The sequence below is a fragment of the Trachemys scripta genome, chromosome 2 (genome assembly GCF_013100865.1).
Source record: "Trachemys scripta elegans isolate TJP31775 chromosome 2, CAS_Tse_1.0, whole genome shotgun sequence".
In the NCBI taxonomy this organism is placed as follows: Eukaryota; Metazoa; Chordata; order Testudines; family Emydidae; genus Trachemys; species Trachemys scripta.
Window position 1 is genome coordinate 76,924,376 of NC_048299.1, and position 15,604 is coordinate 76,939,979.

Below are 15,604 nucleotides of genomic sequence, written 5' to 3' on the forward strand. Positions count from 1 at the left end.
GGCTGAACTTTCTTTTAAAAAACAAAATTCAGTTAAACAAGGCAAAGAAATACATGGGGGGCGGGGGACTATTAAATACTTTCAACCATCATTGGCAAGTTCTAGCATCTGCATACTTCTGGGAAGGGGCTCAAATTGGGCATGGGGATTGCCCTGGTATCAGGGATGTCTCGTGTGCCAATTTTCATGGAGACAGCAAATTTGGCGGTGTTAAACCCCTGGAAAAATCTCATTGGAACTCTGGCACGGATAGAGAGAGAATCCAGTGCTCCAGATTGGCTTTTACATCAGAATGGGCATACTGGGTCAGACCAAAGATCCATTTAGCCCAGTATCCTGTCTTCAGACAGAAGCGAATGCCAGGTACCCCAGATTAACTGCATTGAACATAAGACCATCCTGTCTCTTCCTGCAGTCCCCTGCTTCATTCACTACACAACTTCCAGCTTCTTCAACAAATGGGGCAGTAATCCTACATACAAAATTCTGTTCATTATGCAACCCTGATTAACTTCTTGAGTACAGTCCATCTTCTGTACTGAGTGAAGCAGCGTCTTGTGGTGGTGGGGGGGAAATAGTCTTTAATTACGTATACCTCTACCCAGATATAACGCTTCCTCGGGAGCCAAAAAATCTTACCGTGTTATAGGTGAAACCGCATTATATTGAACTTGTTTTGATCCGGCAGATTGCGCAGCCCCACCCCCCCCGGGAGCACTGCTTTACCATATTATATACGAATTCGTGTTATATCGGGGTAGAGATGTACTATCTGAATGTATATGCACAAGGGGGGCCAGATTAACATTGCCTGTGCAACCTTAATGCTAGTATTTCCTAACTTGCAAGTGTTCGACAAGTATGTGGCAATATTTCCATTCTTTTAATGTAGGGTTTTTGTATATGATAGACTACTTACCTACACTAGGCACTTACACCGTTATAACTTACTCTTGAATCCAGAGATCTGTTATGGAATACAAATTATTTATTTTGTGGCTTTAGCCATCAGGTTTGCTGGCATACCTGGACAGCGCTGATCCTGTTCCTGAGAAGGATGCTGACCGGATGCATATTAGGGATAATTTAAAAATTGCAGCTGTAAGTAGAAAAATTGTATTTATCTAAAAAGAATGGTGAGCTTAAAATGACTAATTCTCTATTTAGCTGTGTAACTTGTTCCATGTACCATACCTGCTATCTAAATGGGGGAGGGAGGGAAGAAACTGTTGTAAAATGTTGATGCTCATTGTCTCCAAAATATACTTGTGAATAAATTTCTGTTAAGTTACTGATAGGATTTTGTTTCACAGGACCAATATGGAAAGCTTAGTAAAGTGCCAGAGTGGCAGAGACTGGCTGGAAAAGCTGCTAAAGAAGTAGAAAAATTTGCCAAAGAGAAAGTAGATCTGGTTTTGATGCACTGGAGGGACAGAATGGGCATTGCTCAAAAAGAGGTAAAAACACAGACAAGTTTATGCCTTTTTTTCATCTCAAATTTCTCTTAAGTCACTAGTTACCGTGCTGTATAAACACTGGGCTTTTTCCATGACTAATGCAGTATAACTGGTAGGTTTTAGCCATGGTTGATTTCCAGGACTATGGTGGAAATACTTATTCTTGGCTTTAACTGTGAATCTGCTATTTAAAATACTGTTACAAAACATTAGTTCTTTGTTTCCAGGTTTACAAATTTTTGCCTCTTCCCTTTTTTCATTTTTAGCTAAAAATGTGAGTTATTGTAGTGAATCAGTTGAGGTGGGAGAGGGGCATATTAGTAACTTGCAGACATGTAATTTGTCATGCACACATTTCCAACTTGCATAACCACCTCTTTTTTGCTTAAACTAATTACCTAGGAAACTAGACTGCAACTGGATTCTTTTGCACCCTTCTGGTTCTGAGCATCTTACAGAAGTTAGAGCAGCAGAAATGCTTAAGAGGCTGCTGCAGAAACAGTCTTTTAAACAATAATGTGGTAGGAAAATATTCAAGGACTTTCAATGTGTATTTGAGGTGTACATTCATTTGGTATATTTATTCATTAGTATCACTGTACTTCATCCGACTTTATATTTGTTTGGAAGAATAGAACATTGCCTTGAATGAATAGACTTAAACTTTCGATATTGGAATTTCTTGATAGTAATGGCAGCTTTTTACCTTAAAGTCACCTGACTCTTGTTGTTGAGTCTGTGCCTCCTCCTCTGTACTTAAATTATTTTAAGATGGTGTAGGTCTGTGTGCTCAGCAGCTATATTCTCTTAATATCCAAGAGGCCACTCTATCCTCCTTGTTGAGGAAACTGGAGGGTGCCGTGAGACTCCTTCCCGACTTTTCTTTGCATTTATTTTATGCTCTGTCATTCCTCCTCTCCCCTATCCCTTCTGTATGGTGGTTCTTTTGTGATTATAAAGGTCAGCTGATATGACTTACCCCTTTTTTTCTTGCTCTTATAATTCCAACTTTTTTGTCCCTAGTCCTTTCTTGCTGACTCCTTTGGTTTTCTCAATACTAAGCTTGGCATTCTAGTCAATTAGCTTTCTCTAAGTGAAACGTAAATTGCCCAATCTCTGAAGTTTCAGTTCTTCATTTAGAAGTTTGTCACTTTCAGTTTGCCCCCCCCATACATAGAAAAGATGGAAAAGTAGGGGAAATGCAAAATATTATATCTGATTTTCAACACTTTCTCCTGATTTCTGATCTAAATAAAGTCTTAAAGTAAAACACAAATGACACAACTTAGAAAAGTAAGAAATTATGTGGGTCCTGAGGCAGGTTTACTCTTATTTAACTTCAACAAATTTTACACCGAGAAATAGGCCAAACGTTCTTCATGGAATAGAGTGAAAATTCAGTCCAAAATAAATCAGAGATGTATGGCTGTTTGTTTTTTATTCTAGCTGAATTTCTCAGTAAAAATCTATTTCCATGAGCTGCATATTATAAACTCTCCAAGTATGAACACTTACAGCTTTTCCTTGATGTCCTATTTACTTGTGAAGGATAAACCATTAATGCACAATAGGCAATAGACATGGCTCTGCAAAACATAATTCTGAGCTGTCTTCACTTTTGATGATCAAATTAATAAAAGGAGATTGTGATTCTTATCAATCAAATTACATTGAAAGTATTTGTTGTGGTAACATTTTATAACTCCATGTTACCATATAAAATATTTTTAGTGGCTGTTTCTTACTTTGTTTAAATATTCCTTTTTTCTTTCTACTTTCCAATCACAATCAGGACAGAAACAATATGGTGAGTTTTTGTGTACTACTTTCATGGCTTATGTTTCATTAAACTCTGCCTGGCATGTGGTGTCTTGTCTAGCAGTGCATTTTAGATGCTGTTGATCAAACAATCTTTCAATTTCCAAGTTGGTCTGTGACTTTGTGCATCTCATAGATCCTTTACTTCTGAACAACAAAGTAACCTTTTGTGTTCTCCAGCTTTGGCTGCCAGTCTTACTGTGGGTATTGTCTCCTGAAAAATGGGTCTGGTTCTGCTCCCCAGTCACTCTGACTTGGTGGAAATTTTTTTTCCTGCATGGTTAATGTATGCATGTAATACAGTATATTTAAATACAGGATTACCGAGCAGTTTTTGCTTATTCTCTATTTTAGTGCCCATATGGTGATGGGATTTGGGTTTTTTATAAAATATAAGGGGTAACTGTGTATGATAAAAGTACATGGCTGCAAGTTTCTCTGGCATGATCTGATGACCTTTGTTGGTAATTTAGTATTAATATGGTGCAAGTCACTAGCTACAGATTTCAGTTGTGGTGTTCTATTGTCACTTCCTGTGAAATCACTGATTAGAAAACTGCATCACTAGTAATAAGTGTTCTCTTGGAAAGCAGAGATCTCTCAGGACCAGCCAGTGAAAACGAAGCTTAATTTTCATGTTTAAAGTAACACTAGAAACCCACTTTTATAAGAACATGCGCTGAAGTGAAATTATTCAGGTATCTGCTATTGCTAATTGTCCTAATCCTAAATTTGGCATCTTTTTCTATTTGCAGAACATTAATCAAAAGCCAGTAATACTAAGGAAACGAAGGCAAAGAATAAAAATAGAAGCAAACTGGGATCTCTTCTATTACAGGTAAATATCTAGAATAAATGTACTATGCTTTTTAAAATAGCCATGTGTTAACTTTAATTCATCTGTTTTGGTTGATAAATCACAGCTGTTCACTTGACAGATACAGAAGCCCTAACTCAAAGCTACAGCTATAAAGATAGAGTTTAAACAGTACAACCTGAAATATTTGACATGAATTTTAACAAATATAATGTATAGAGCAAAAAATACTCAAATGCTCTAGGTAAATTCTTTAGTCTGCTTTTGGAATGCACATGGCTAGCCCTAACCTCATTCTCTTGCTTTTGACCTTGCATACTCGGATACATTTAACAAGGCTGTATTGAAATTTTTGTAAGACACAACTGTGGCCTGTTTCCCTTTTACCATTTATGCTGTCAGTTGTACAACCAAGTCCCAGGAGGTAGGTTGCATTTCAGAGAACTAATAGGGTTAATCCTTTTGAAAAGTAGGGTATTGCTATTTCAAGAACCTTATTTTTGTTGATGATAAAGTGGCTTCTGGCTTTATTTTAAGGTAGAGTGGATGTCTTGTCTGATGCTCATAGACACTAAAGATATGGCTACACAGCAGAGAAAAAACCATGGCTGGTCCCTGCAGGGTGGGAGGATTCCAAAGCTCAGGCTCTATTCCAAGCCTGGAAGTCTACCCAGCAATGAAAGAGCCCCACAGCCTGAGCCTTGCGAACCTGAGTCAGCTGGCATGGTCCAGCTACAGGTTTTTCTTTGCTGTGTGTAGACAGATCCTTAGACTAATAAAGTAGGCATATTGAGCAAGTCACTACTGTAATATCAAAATGATTTAAACACAAGTGAGACTTTGTATTGTACAAATAAAGAATAAAATGGCAAAGCATATTCCCTTCTGTACTAATTCATTGAAGTACAGTATGCTCTGATGTGCATGGCAGGTTATGCATTTTAAACTATCTTTATCAACATTAAAAGAATAGAAAACTTTTTTATTAGCCATGCTTTCTCCTAGATTTCTTCAAGATCATGCTAGGTCAAATTTGATTTGGAACTTCAAAACACGGGAAGAGTTGAGAGATACCCTTGAATCTGAAATGCGGGCATTCAATATTGACAGAGAACTTGGCAGTGCTAATGTTATCTCATGGAATCATCATGAGTTTGAGGTAAACTTTTCTAATACGTTTTACTTAAGTCACTAATATTGTAGTCCTAGTGTCCTTGCGCATCAGCTTTTTTCTGTAACATTCTAAATGAGTGTCGTATACCACCTTTGTCAATAAATGATTGGGCAGAGTATATAAACTCAAAGCTATGAAGGAGAAAGCAGGCATCTCCTCTGTATGGTACTTTTTTTTTTTTTTTTTTTTTTTTTAATTTGACTGTATGCAGGCCATGCAGACTAGTCCCCTCCCGGCAGGATGCATAGTCCTTTTTCAAAGAAATCGCTACGAACTACCTCATTCACCCAGATTAAAAGGCCTTGTACAGGCAAGACAAATCTATGATCAGCCAAGAGGGATTCTAAATATATTCTCTAAAAACACAAACTATATAAATAGCCATTTGTCTTAATAGTGAAAGTGGCAGAGATCTTTAGATATGGCAAAATATACGCGTAAATATACTTGTCTGCAGTACTTCAACACATGGATTCAAAGATGAATTAATCTTAGAGAAGTTGTCATTATGACAACCAAAGTTGGGAATCTGGGCCAAAGTCCCCTAAACATAACAAAGAGGACTTCTGACACACTGGAAGAAAGCACCTATGTATAAATTCCCAATAGAACAATTATGTTCATTTCAAGCATTAATTCTAGCCAGGTTAACACTGAGAGCCATTAAAATGTAAGGTCCATGCAGTATTCCTTTCTTTTTACAGTATGTATCAACATACTTGTCCTGATAATTTATTGTACATTCCCATGTTCAATTTAAAAGCGAATAATAGTTAACAAGTGCAAAAATCAGTATGGTACCAAAACACTTGGAGGGGCTGGCTTTCAGAAAGCTTACTAAATATTTGGCAGCCCATCTAAAGTCCTAAATAGATTGGATATCAAATCACATGCAGAACATTGATGCTTCTGGGAAGAATAAGCCTTTCAAAACATGTAATTGAAACAATAACCTGTGACACCCCCAGGGTAAAATAGTTTCGATATATGGAATTAACTTATTTTGGAAATAGGTAGTATTTCTCTAAGGTGTCGCATAAGCCAAGAGGCCATAACTAGGTGGGAACAGAATAAACTGACTTGCCTAGATCTATTTCAGATTTCAGGTGTGGTGTAGTTTTTGTTTTTTGGGGGTTTTAAATCATTCAATAATAAAGCCTTCAGATAGCAGATTGTCTTCACAACAGAATGGATTGAATAGAAAACAAATACACTTCTACCTCGATATAACGCTGTCCTCGAGAGCCAAAAAATCTTACCACGTTATAGGTGAAACCGCGTTATATCGGACTTGTTTTGATCTGCCGGAGTGCACAGCCCTGCCCCCCCGGAGCACTGCTTTACTGCGTTATATCAGAATTCGTGTTATATTGGGTCGCATTATATCTGGGTAGAGGAGTATAGGAAGCAGAACTTGAGTGCTATTGAAGACGGCAAACCACCATCTATTCAGTAGGAAGAGTCCACTAGAAGTAACTAAATCCAACTTTTACATTAGTCTCCAATAAATGCAATGAAACAACTTCAAACTCTGGACAGTACATCATAAATACTTTCTGCAGTTGTTCACCGATTGATATTTTGGTCACATATGAAAAGCTTACAGAAAGCTTGTAACATACATATATAGCTTTAGAAAAAGCCTATATTCTGAGATCCCCTCCCAAATCTACAAAACTTGAATGAATCACTGCAGTATATGTCACATGAGGGAAATCTACAGGCACAATGAGACTAAACGGAGGCAATGTACAACACTTCAGATTGGTCCAAGTCTGGTTTGAGGGCTGTTGGCATTCTGTCAGTGAACTTCTCATAACCTGCAAGAAACAGATGTTGGTGTGTAATTCCACACTTAAAACATTTTAATTTACTTTTTAATTGAGGATGGGTGAAGGGTACAGAGTTAACTTCATCTTGGAACCCCATTAACTCATGTAATTATGTGATTTTTATTTGTACGCCTGCTATTGAACTATTGCCTCTAGGGTTGCAACACCTATTTGACTTGTTAAATGTTAGCTGTTACAATGCTGTACTGTATCCATTATTGGTGAGATCCCTATGCTAGATTGTTTAAACTATGGCTTAAAAGGTGTCTTGTATAATGCTTCAGTTTTAGGTAAACGCTTTGTTTTAAAATACATAGTGTATTAGAATTCCCTATGGAGTTCCAGAGGCTTTGTGCCACTTAGAGTATTGTGGAACAAGTTGGATATCAACTGTTCTTTAGAATGTCAGTTTCTAGTCTTCATCCCATGTGCAAAGAAGTAATTTTTTCAGCCTTAAATGTCTAGGTTAGTAAAATGAAAACTGAACTGTCATTTAGAATAGCAATTAATACAAATCATATTTCATTAATGTTGCTTATTAAACTTTACTGCTTATTGCAGGAGAGAGTCTCCTCCAAAAAGAAAAGGGGGGGGAAATCTTTACTGAGCATGTTGTTAAGCCATGATCTCAAGTAAAATATAGATTGCATGTGGCAGCTTGCTAAAAACTCAATTTTAAGTGTATAATCTGAAATAACACCTGGTTTGTATACGTATGTTTCACTTATAGGTTAAGTACGAGTGCCTTTCAGAGGAAATAAAAATAGGGGATTATTATCTGAGATTATTGTTGGAGGAAGATGAAACTGAAGAGAGTGGAGCAATCAAAAAATCGTAAGCCACAGTTCAGCTTGTCTTCCTTATTTTTTTTTCTGAGGTTTAATGCATGTTTTCTCCATTGTGAACTTTCTTCTGTTTTTGCAGGTATGAATTTTTCAATGAACTTTATCACCGGTTCTTGCTCACTCCTAAAGTGAACATGAAATGTTTATGTCTACAAGCACTGGCCATTGTTTATGGAAGATGTCATGAAGAAATAGGACAATTTGGTGACACTAAATATATTGTTGGGATGTTGGAAAGGGTGAGTTTTGTTTGGCGTTTTTTAGATTAAAAATAAATGTAGTGGCTTAGTCATTGATATGCTGCTGTCCAGTTCAAATTTTGGCATTGCAGACTTCGCCTTGAAGTTTCATTTGGAAGTTACTGCTGGATTGGGTCATTTTTAGTCAGTTTCTCTCTTCTAACCAGGGCCGGCTCCAGGCACCAGCGCAGCAAGCAGGTGCCTGGGGTGGCCCATGGAAGGGGGTGGCATGTCCGGCTCTTCGGCAGCAATTCGGCGGCGGGTCCCTCAGTCCCTCCTGAAGGGTAGACCTGCCACCGAAGAATGAAGCAGCGGCGGTAGAATACCGATCGTGGCTTTTGCATGTTTTCCTCTACCCCTCCCCTCGCTGGGGGCAGCAAAAACGCTGGAGTTGGCCCTGCTTCTAACTCCGTCTTAATTGATACATTCTGCTGATGAAAGTCTATGATGGCATTTTTAGTCACGTTACTTTAATATGCAAGAATGAAATGAGGCCAATAGAAGCTCTGCCTTAAGAGTAAAATATAAATAAAAACAATATACACTGCATTGAATGCAGTATTTTAGTCTTCTGCTTATTCCTGAAGCACATCAGTTTAACAGCAAACTTGGAATTTTTGCTCCCCTGTGGAGAGTAGTCTTCCACTAAGGGGGACACTTTACCTTCAGAATGGCTAGTTCAAAGTGCATTGGCAGTGGCCTTTTAGGCAGGGTGTTTCTCCAAAACTGTGGGTGTACTGGTATACTTAAGGATGATGGGTTGGAGTTGTTTGTAACCATAAAACTTGGAAACCCTTCAATAGTAAAGGCAGACACAAACCGTGTTTAAGTACAGTTGAATTAATAGGTTCTAATTCTTATGCCGGTTTAATTTTTGAAGGTGAATTGAAGAGGTTTGGCCTATCAACAGGGTAGTTCATGGTTGCACTTCTCTAGCAGCAACTGAAATTAACATTTTAAGCTTTAGAGAGCTGACTTTTTTACAATGCTCTTGTCTTAGTAGTCTGGCAGTTCTTTCTGAAGAAACGTTAACTCAAGCCTTAAATGGGAGCTCATCTTTCATTTAAGTGAATTTAAACTATAAACTCATACATGCTTTAATACTAAGTCAGCGATAGGATATAAGGTAATATTAAAAATCAGTTAACCTTTAAAACGCCATTTCACAGTGAATGCTATAGCATGACTATTTGGCAGTGGTATTTTTACCTTTTTCATAACATGAACAATTAACGTGGATTAGGTGTGGTTCAGAAGAAAGTTGCATGCTTGAAATTACTTTGCACAAACAGACTTTACAGTAAACTGTAGAAATTATTCAAGAGCTGTTTTTAGTATGAAAACAAATTCAATAATACTACCAAAATTAGTGAGACTGTTTTATAGTGACTTGCAAGATATTTGTGAAAATATTTCAGAATTTTGTAACATGTTTTCCAATACCATTTTATATATACGTTTTTCTGAAATCTTACTGTTATAAATAACCTTATCTGTTTTTGCACAGTTTTTATGTTTGTCACAAGATATTTGAGAATTAGATTTTACTCTATGGTTAATGCAACATGCTAACTTTTTGAGGCTTGATTAATTTGTATTTTCTGTTGGACATGTTTGACTTGTTCTTCCTTTTTTTTTCTTTAAACCCCAAAAGTGCACTGATAGACTTGAGCGGGACAGATTGATATTATTCCTTAACAAGCTCATTCTAAATAAGGTAGGAGATTTTATTCTTCCAGTACTTAAAAGAAAATTCATGAAGCATGGATACATTTCTTAAGCTGTTAAAATGTTCTCCAGTTTGAAACTAATGCTTTGAGTTGATTTTAAAAACTAACTGAATCTCTAATCTTGTGTTTACTTAATGGAAAGAGAGATCTCTTATTAGATTCAAATATTAAGGGTACAGCTCTCTCCCTTTTTGGCACAGATGCTATATCTATAGGCATGGTTTAGGGTTTTTTGAATGGGTAATGAGGGGATAAGGAAGTATAAATGTTCTGTGCTAGATTTCTAAAGAATATGGTTGAATGTGAGGAGAGGTGAAATCTCACTTTTGAATCCCATTAAAATACTATACATAGCTGGCTCTTACAGTGCTTTTTACTTACCCATAACACACTTATATAATGCTCACATTTATTTCATGTGAAGGTTTTCTCTCTTGTTTACAGAAAAATGTTAAGGACCTCATGGATTCAAATGGTATTAGAATCCTTGTGGATCTGCTTACCATGGCACATCTCCACACAAGCAGGGCTACAGTACCATTGCAAGTATGAGGTCTTTTGGTTTATTCACACTATGCCTTTTTAAGGGAATTTTTTAAATGGGACACTGTTTTTTAAGGGTGCTTGGTCAGAAACTAGGATTTTATGAAATTCAATCTTTTAAGGCTGATATCTTTCACTTATAACAATATTGAAAAACTCACAAAAGTCAGGAAACTGGCTGAAGTTTCTCTACCAACCATAACTTTGTCCTTGTTTCCCTGCACATACCATTTACAGTCTAAGCCTTCTTTAGCACCACCCAACTCTCATACGCCCTCCTAATGCACATCAGGCAAAAACACAGCCTTGTAAAAGCCCCTCCATAAACTAGCCAGCTTCCAAATTGCTAAAGTCATATGGGATTAAGACTGGATCTTGCATTAAGTTGGTTACGTCATTTAAATATAAATATTTTAACTTTTAGAGCAATGTGATTGAAGCAGCACCTGATATGAAGAGAGAAAGTGAGAAAGAGTGGTACTTTGGCAATGCAGATAAAGAGAGGAGCGGGCCTTACAGTTTTACAGAGGTATCGTACTCTTTCGTTGCTGATTCATAAAATAATTAAACTTAATGGCCATATTGGGCTAGTTTGACCCAATATCCTGTCTTCCAACAGTGGCCAGTGCAGGAATGAACAGAACAGGGTAACTGAGTGATCCATCCCCTGTCATCCAGTTCCAGCTTCTGTCAGGCAGGGGCTTAGGGACGCCCAGAACATAGGGTTGTGTCCCTGACCATCTTGGAATAGCCATTGATGGACCTATTCTTCATGAACTTATCTTGTTCTTTTTGGATCCCTGTTGTACTTTTGGACTTCACAACGTCCCTGGAAATGAATTCCACAGGTTGACTGTGCATTGTGTGAAGAAGTATTTCTTTGTTTGTTTTTAAACCTGTTGCCTATTAATTTCATTGGGTAATCCCTGGTTCTTGTGTTTATATGAAGAGGTAAATAACATTTCCTTATTCACTTCCTCCACATTGTTGCTGATTTTGATAGACCTCTCTCTCACACACCTGGTAGTATCTCTTCTAAAATGATCAATCCAAGTCATCTTAATCTCTCCTCATACGGATGCTATTCCATACCCTTAGTAATTTTTGTTGCCCTCTGTACTTCTTCCAATTCTAATATATCTTTTTTGAGATGGGGCATGGGCATACCATGGATATATATATGTAGTGGCATTATGATATTATCTATCCCTTTCCTAATGATCCCTAACATTGTAAGGTGTGGTTTTTTTTGTTTGGTTTTTTTTGACAGCTGCAGCTGCACATTGAGCAGATGTTTTCAGAGAACTATCCACAATGACCCCAAGATCGATCTCTCTCTCTCTCTCTCGCGGTGACAGCTAATTTAGACCCCATCATTTTGTATGTCTAGTTGGGATTTCCAGTGTGCATTACTTTGGAATCAGTGTTCCTTTTTCAAGAGGCCAGGATATTGTCTTTATAAAAGAGCTGAATAGAAGAGGAAAGAGTCTACACTGCTCCAATAAGTGCACATTGGTTAACATAACTTATCAGACATTGGGTACAGCTAGATAATCCTCCCCCACCCAAGTTTGAGAATTCATGGAGTCCTAGGTAATAAAGGGGAGTGATACTGTCACCACCCCTCTGACTGTAACTGGCATTCTAAAAGCATGGTAGAGTTCCACAAGTTACTGCTTGTACCTGCCGTATGGTGGAATGAATTAGTCTTCTAGTTTACTGCTCTCTGAGCCAGTAGGAGCGCCATCATAAAAATAAATCTTATTTAACATGAAAATGGTTTTAAAATGCAAATACGTGCACTGATGTACCAATTTACTGTTATAATGAATTGTCTTACACTTAATCCGCATCCAATATATATTTAGTATTGTTCTGATGTATACATTAAGCTTATTGGGTACCAATCTCTGAAAAATGTGGGTATGGCACATTTAATGTAGTTTTGATTCATAAACTTCTAATTTTGTTGTGCTAAGGAAAGATTAAATTCTCAAAGGAAATCAGTGATCTGATCATTTTGGAAATGGTGTTCGTGCTTTTTATCTTCCTAACACAAACTACCAAATGGTGTAAAATATTAGTATTTTTAAGAGTGCAAGAATCAAAGCTTTGAGTTCTAATTCTGTGTAGTCTCCAAATGAGATCAATAATCCAATTTACTATAAAGACTTGACTTAAAAAAAAAAAAAAAAAAAAAAATCAGTTGAAAATGTCTTCCAAGTTGGTTTTCTTTTGCTTTTCTGGGCCCTTTTTTCCTGTCATACAAAGGGTAGATTTTAGAGCTCCTAAAGGGAACAGGAATATTTAGGCTGTATTGGTTTTTCATAGCAAAAAATCTTTTTCATACTTGGAGGGCATCTGATTTTATATGCATTGAGTTACCAAGACAAGTAATGAAAAATACCAGAAAACCTTACTTCATAGTGTGAAGCATCTAACGTGTACCTCTGATTTTTAAAAAAGATGCAGGAATTATGGACCAAGGGAAAGCTGACTGCAAAAACACGTTGCTGGGCTCAGGGTATGGATGGCTGGAGACCATTGCAGTTTATCCCTCAGCTTAAATGGTGCTTGCTAGCCAATGGACAGGCTGTGCTGAATGAGACTGACCTTGCCACACTTATCCTCAACATGTTGATCACAATGTGTGGCTATTTTCCCAGCAGGTAACGAGTCTCTTTAGTTCCAAGAGGAGAAAATGGCTGTAACTTTCCATGGTGGTAGCAAATGTGCATAATTGCTATTCCAGTTTTATTGATCTACTTACTGGGTTAAATGGGAGAAACTCTTTAAACAGGACCTGCATCTACCATCTCGTAGCGAATTTCATTTGGTTAGTGAACGTGGAAATGTTAATCTTTCTACCACGAAAGCAGAGATGAACTAATGCAGTTTTATGATGGGACAAAGGTAAATCCATTTAATAGAAGTGCCATAAAACTTCATGGTCACTGCTGCATTGACTGCTCCTTCTTAAACTGAAATTACAATAATTTAACATTGTCTTAAAAATATAACAGAAGTGAATGTCTCAGGTTACTTTGATAGCATTAGAAATATAATCAAAATTTTTGTAACTCTTCTTAAACAGATAATCTCTCTCTTTCCATGAGTGAATACTTAATGTGAATTTTACTAAACCTTGCTGATATACTCTATATCAAAGCTAAGACCAGGTGAAAGTTTGATGAATATTTAAGAAATGGGGATAGTAAAACTTGTTGGAATGTATATTCAGGATCTTGATATCAACCCAGTCCATTGGATCAAAATCTAAAATCTGCCTGAGAAATCAGTTAAACGTTTAAAATAAAAGACAAATACTGTATTTATATTTATATATTATACACTAAAAACATTGATTGGGAAAATACATATTTTTAGGGATCAAGATAATGCCATTATAAGACCTTTGCCCAGAGTAAAGAGGCTGCTTTCAGACAGTACTTGCCTTCCCCATATTACTCAGGTAAGTTGCTTGTTTTTTCTGTTCTTGAGAAATGTGTAAATATCCAGAAATGATTCCAGCTAACTTAATATAATTTAACAGTCATTGTGTTCTGGGCTGTTGTGCCTCTTTATTCTTTCTGGTATATTGCACTAACATTTTTTTGGTTTTAATCATTCAATTTTGATTAGCTGGTTAAAGTTAGTTTGTTTTATGGCTACTGTTCATCTAAAATTTGTAGATGCTCCATATAAACGCTGTTTGTCGTCTTTTCAGCTGCTGTTGACGTTTGACCCTATCCTTGTTGAGAAAGTTGCCATATTGCTGTTCCACATCATGCAAGATAACCCACAATTATCTCGTTTTTATCTAAGCGGAGTATTCTTCTTTATCATGATGTACACAGGTTCCAATGTACTTCCTGTTGCAAGGTAAGGACAAGAGGAAAGGTAAAAATAACAATTTTAGGTATTTATGCTTGGAACTGCCTCTGCATATTAATACTCCTAACTAGATAGGGGAACCTGTTACTTCTATTAAGCAGTGAACAGCAAGGTTTTTTTATAGTGCCTTCTTGTTTGATTCTGTACAAGTGATTAAGCTATACAAAACTTCACATGTCCACTTTGGTAATGTGTATACATTTACAGTTTTGTTGAACTGAAGTAGTGTTTGGGGGAGTGTGTGCCTATAGCGTGCCCAGCTGTACAGCTAAAATCATACATCTGGTCAAGGCTTCCATTGACTTAAAGCCATGAGAGCAAGTACATGAGTACATAATACCCGAATTAGAAGAAATATTGTAGGCTTTTGATGTGTACTATTTGAGCTTTTATTTTTATAATAGTTGGGGCCCAACAATGTGATTGATATAATGGTCCATAAAACTCCTTGCAGGATCAATGCCTAAAACACTTAATGTAAACATTCACGTTTATCAGACTTGTATCTTCAAGCGTATGTAAATGGCTTTCTATTAAGCTCATGAATTTGAGTTTTAAAGCAATTTTGCTGCATGTAATGAATTCTTCTCCCCATACATTAAGAATTCAAATGTATACAACAGAATATCAGAAGTAAGTTCTCTGTTGTAAATATGTGTCACTGATATCTTGATATCTAAATAGTAAAGAATTCAAAGCTTTCCATAAAGCTTATGAGGAGGCAAAAAATCTAGGGTTAAGCTATAAATTTGATGTGAAGATAGGACTAAAATGAAAAAGCAAATGTATTTTTGAATTAGCATCTATACTGCTCTTTTCTGCAGAGCCGCATTGAGAATACCACTGAACTGAAAAACATTCCTTTTCTCCTAGGTTTTTGAAGTACACTCATACAAAACAAGCTTTCAAGTCTGAAGAGGTAAGTAAAAATTACTAGTATAAAAACATTTATTTTTGCTCTCCTAAGTTAACTAGTGAATTCTATAGTAAATGTTTTCTGTAGTATACTCCTTCAGTTTTCAATCTTTCTACCTTGTGCTTACATCCTCATCATAAAGAGACACTCTCTCACTTTCTATTTTGTTAAACACTTTTCTTTTCCCTCCTTGCATTCATGTTTAAAGTCCTCTTTTTAAAAAAAACACCAAAAAACAAACTCAGCTTGAACAGACAACTACCTAATTCTCTTGGCTGTGTTGCTTGTGACCGTCGTGCATTGGCAGTAACCATAGGCGTGCACAGCACATTTCATTAG

General features: G+C 36.7%; 1 protein-coding gene across 4 annotated transcripts in view; it reads left to right on the forward strand.

Annotated features, from left to right (window-relative positions):
• Positions 1-15,604, forward strand: part of DNAJC13 (DnaJ heat shock protein family (Hsp40) member C13) — a 95,786-nt gene that overhangs the window by 38,488 nt on the left and 41,694 nt on the right. For 3 of the 4 annotated variants that reach the window (XR_004644487.1, XM_034760926.1, XM_034760924.1), the window contains exons 19-32: positions 1,006-1,101; positions 1,314-1,457; positions 3,250-3,264; positions 4,031-4,113; positions 5,098-5,251; positions 7,829-7,932; positions 8,023-8,182; positions 9,837-9,899; positions 10,357-10,458; positions 10,880-10,984; positions 12,922-13,124; positions 13,843-13,927; positions 14,183-14,337; positions 15,223-15,268. Coding sequence is in view for 3 of the 4 variants with exons in the window: in XM_034760926.1 (XP_034616817.1) it covers positions 1,006-1,101; positions 1,314-1,457; positions 3,250-3,264; positions 4,031-4,113; positions 5,098-5,251; positions 7,829-7,932; positions 8,023-8,182; positions 9,837-9,899; positions 10,357-10,458; positions 10,880-10,984; positions 12,922-13,124; positions 13,843-13,927; positions 14,183-14,337; positions 15,223-15,268 (1,515 nt within the window). In the remaining variant the exon portion in view is untranslated. The remainder of the gene's footprint in view (positions 1-1,005; positions 1,102-1,313; positions 1,458-3,249; positions 3,265-4,030; positions 4,114-5,097; positions 5,252-7,828; positions 7,933-8,022; positions 8,183-9,836; positions 9,900-10,356; positions 10,459-10,879; positions 10,985-12,921; positions 13,125-13,842; positions 13,928-14,182; positions 14,338-15,222; positions 15,269-15,604) is intronic. The other variant, XM_034760925.1, reaches the window with a different exon arrangement.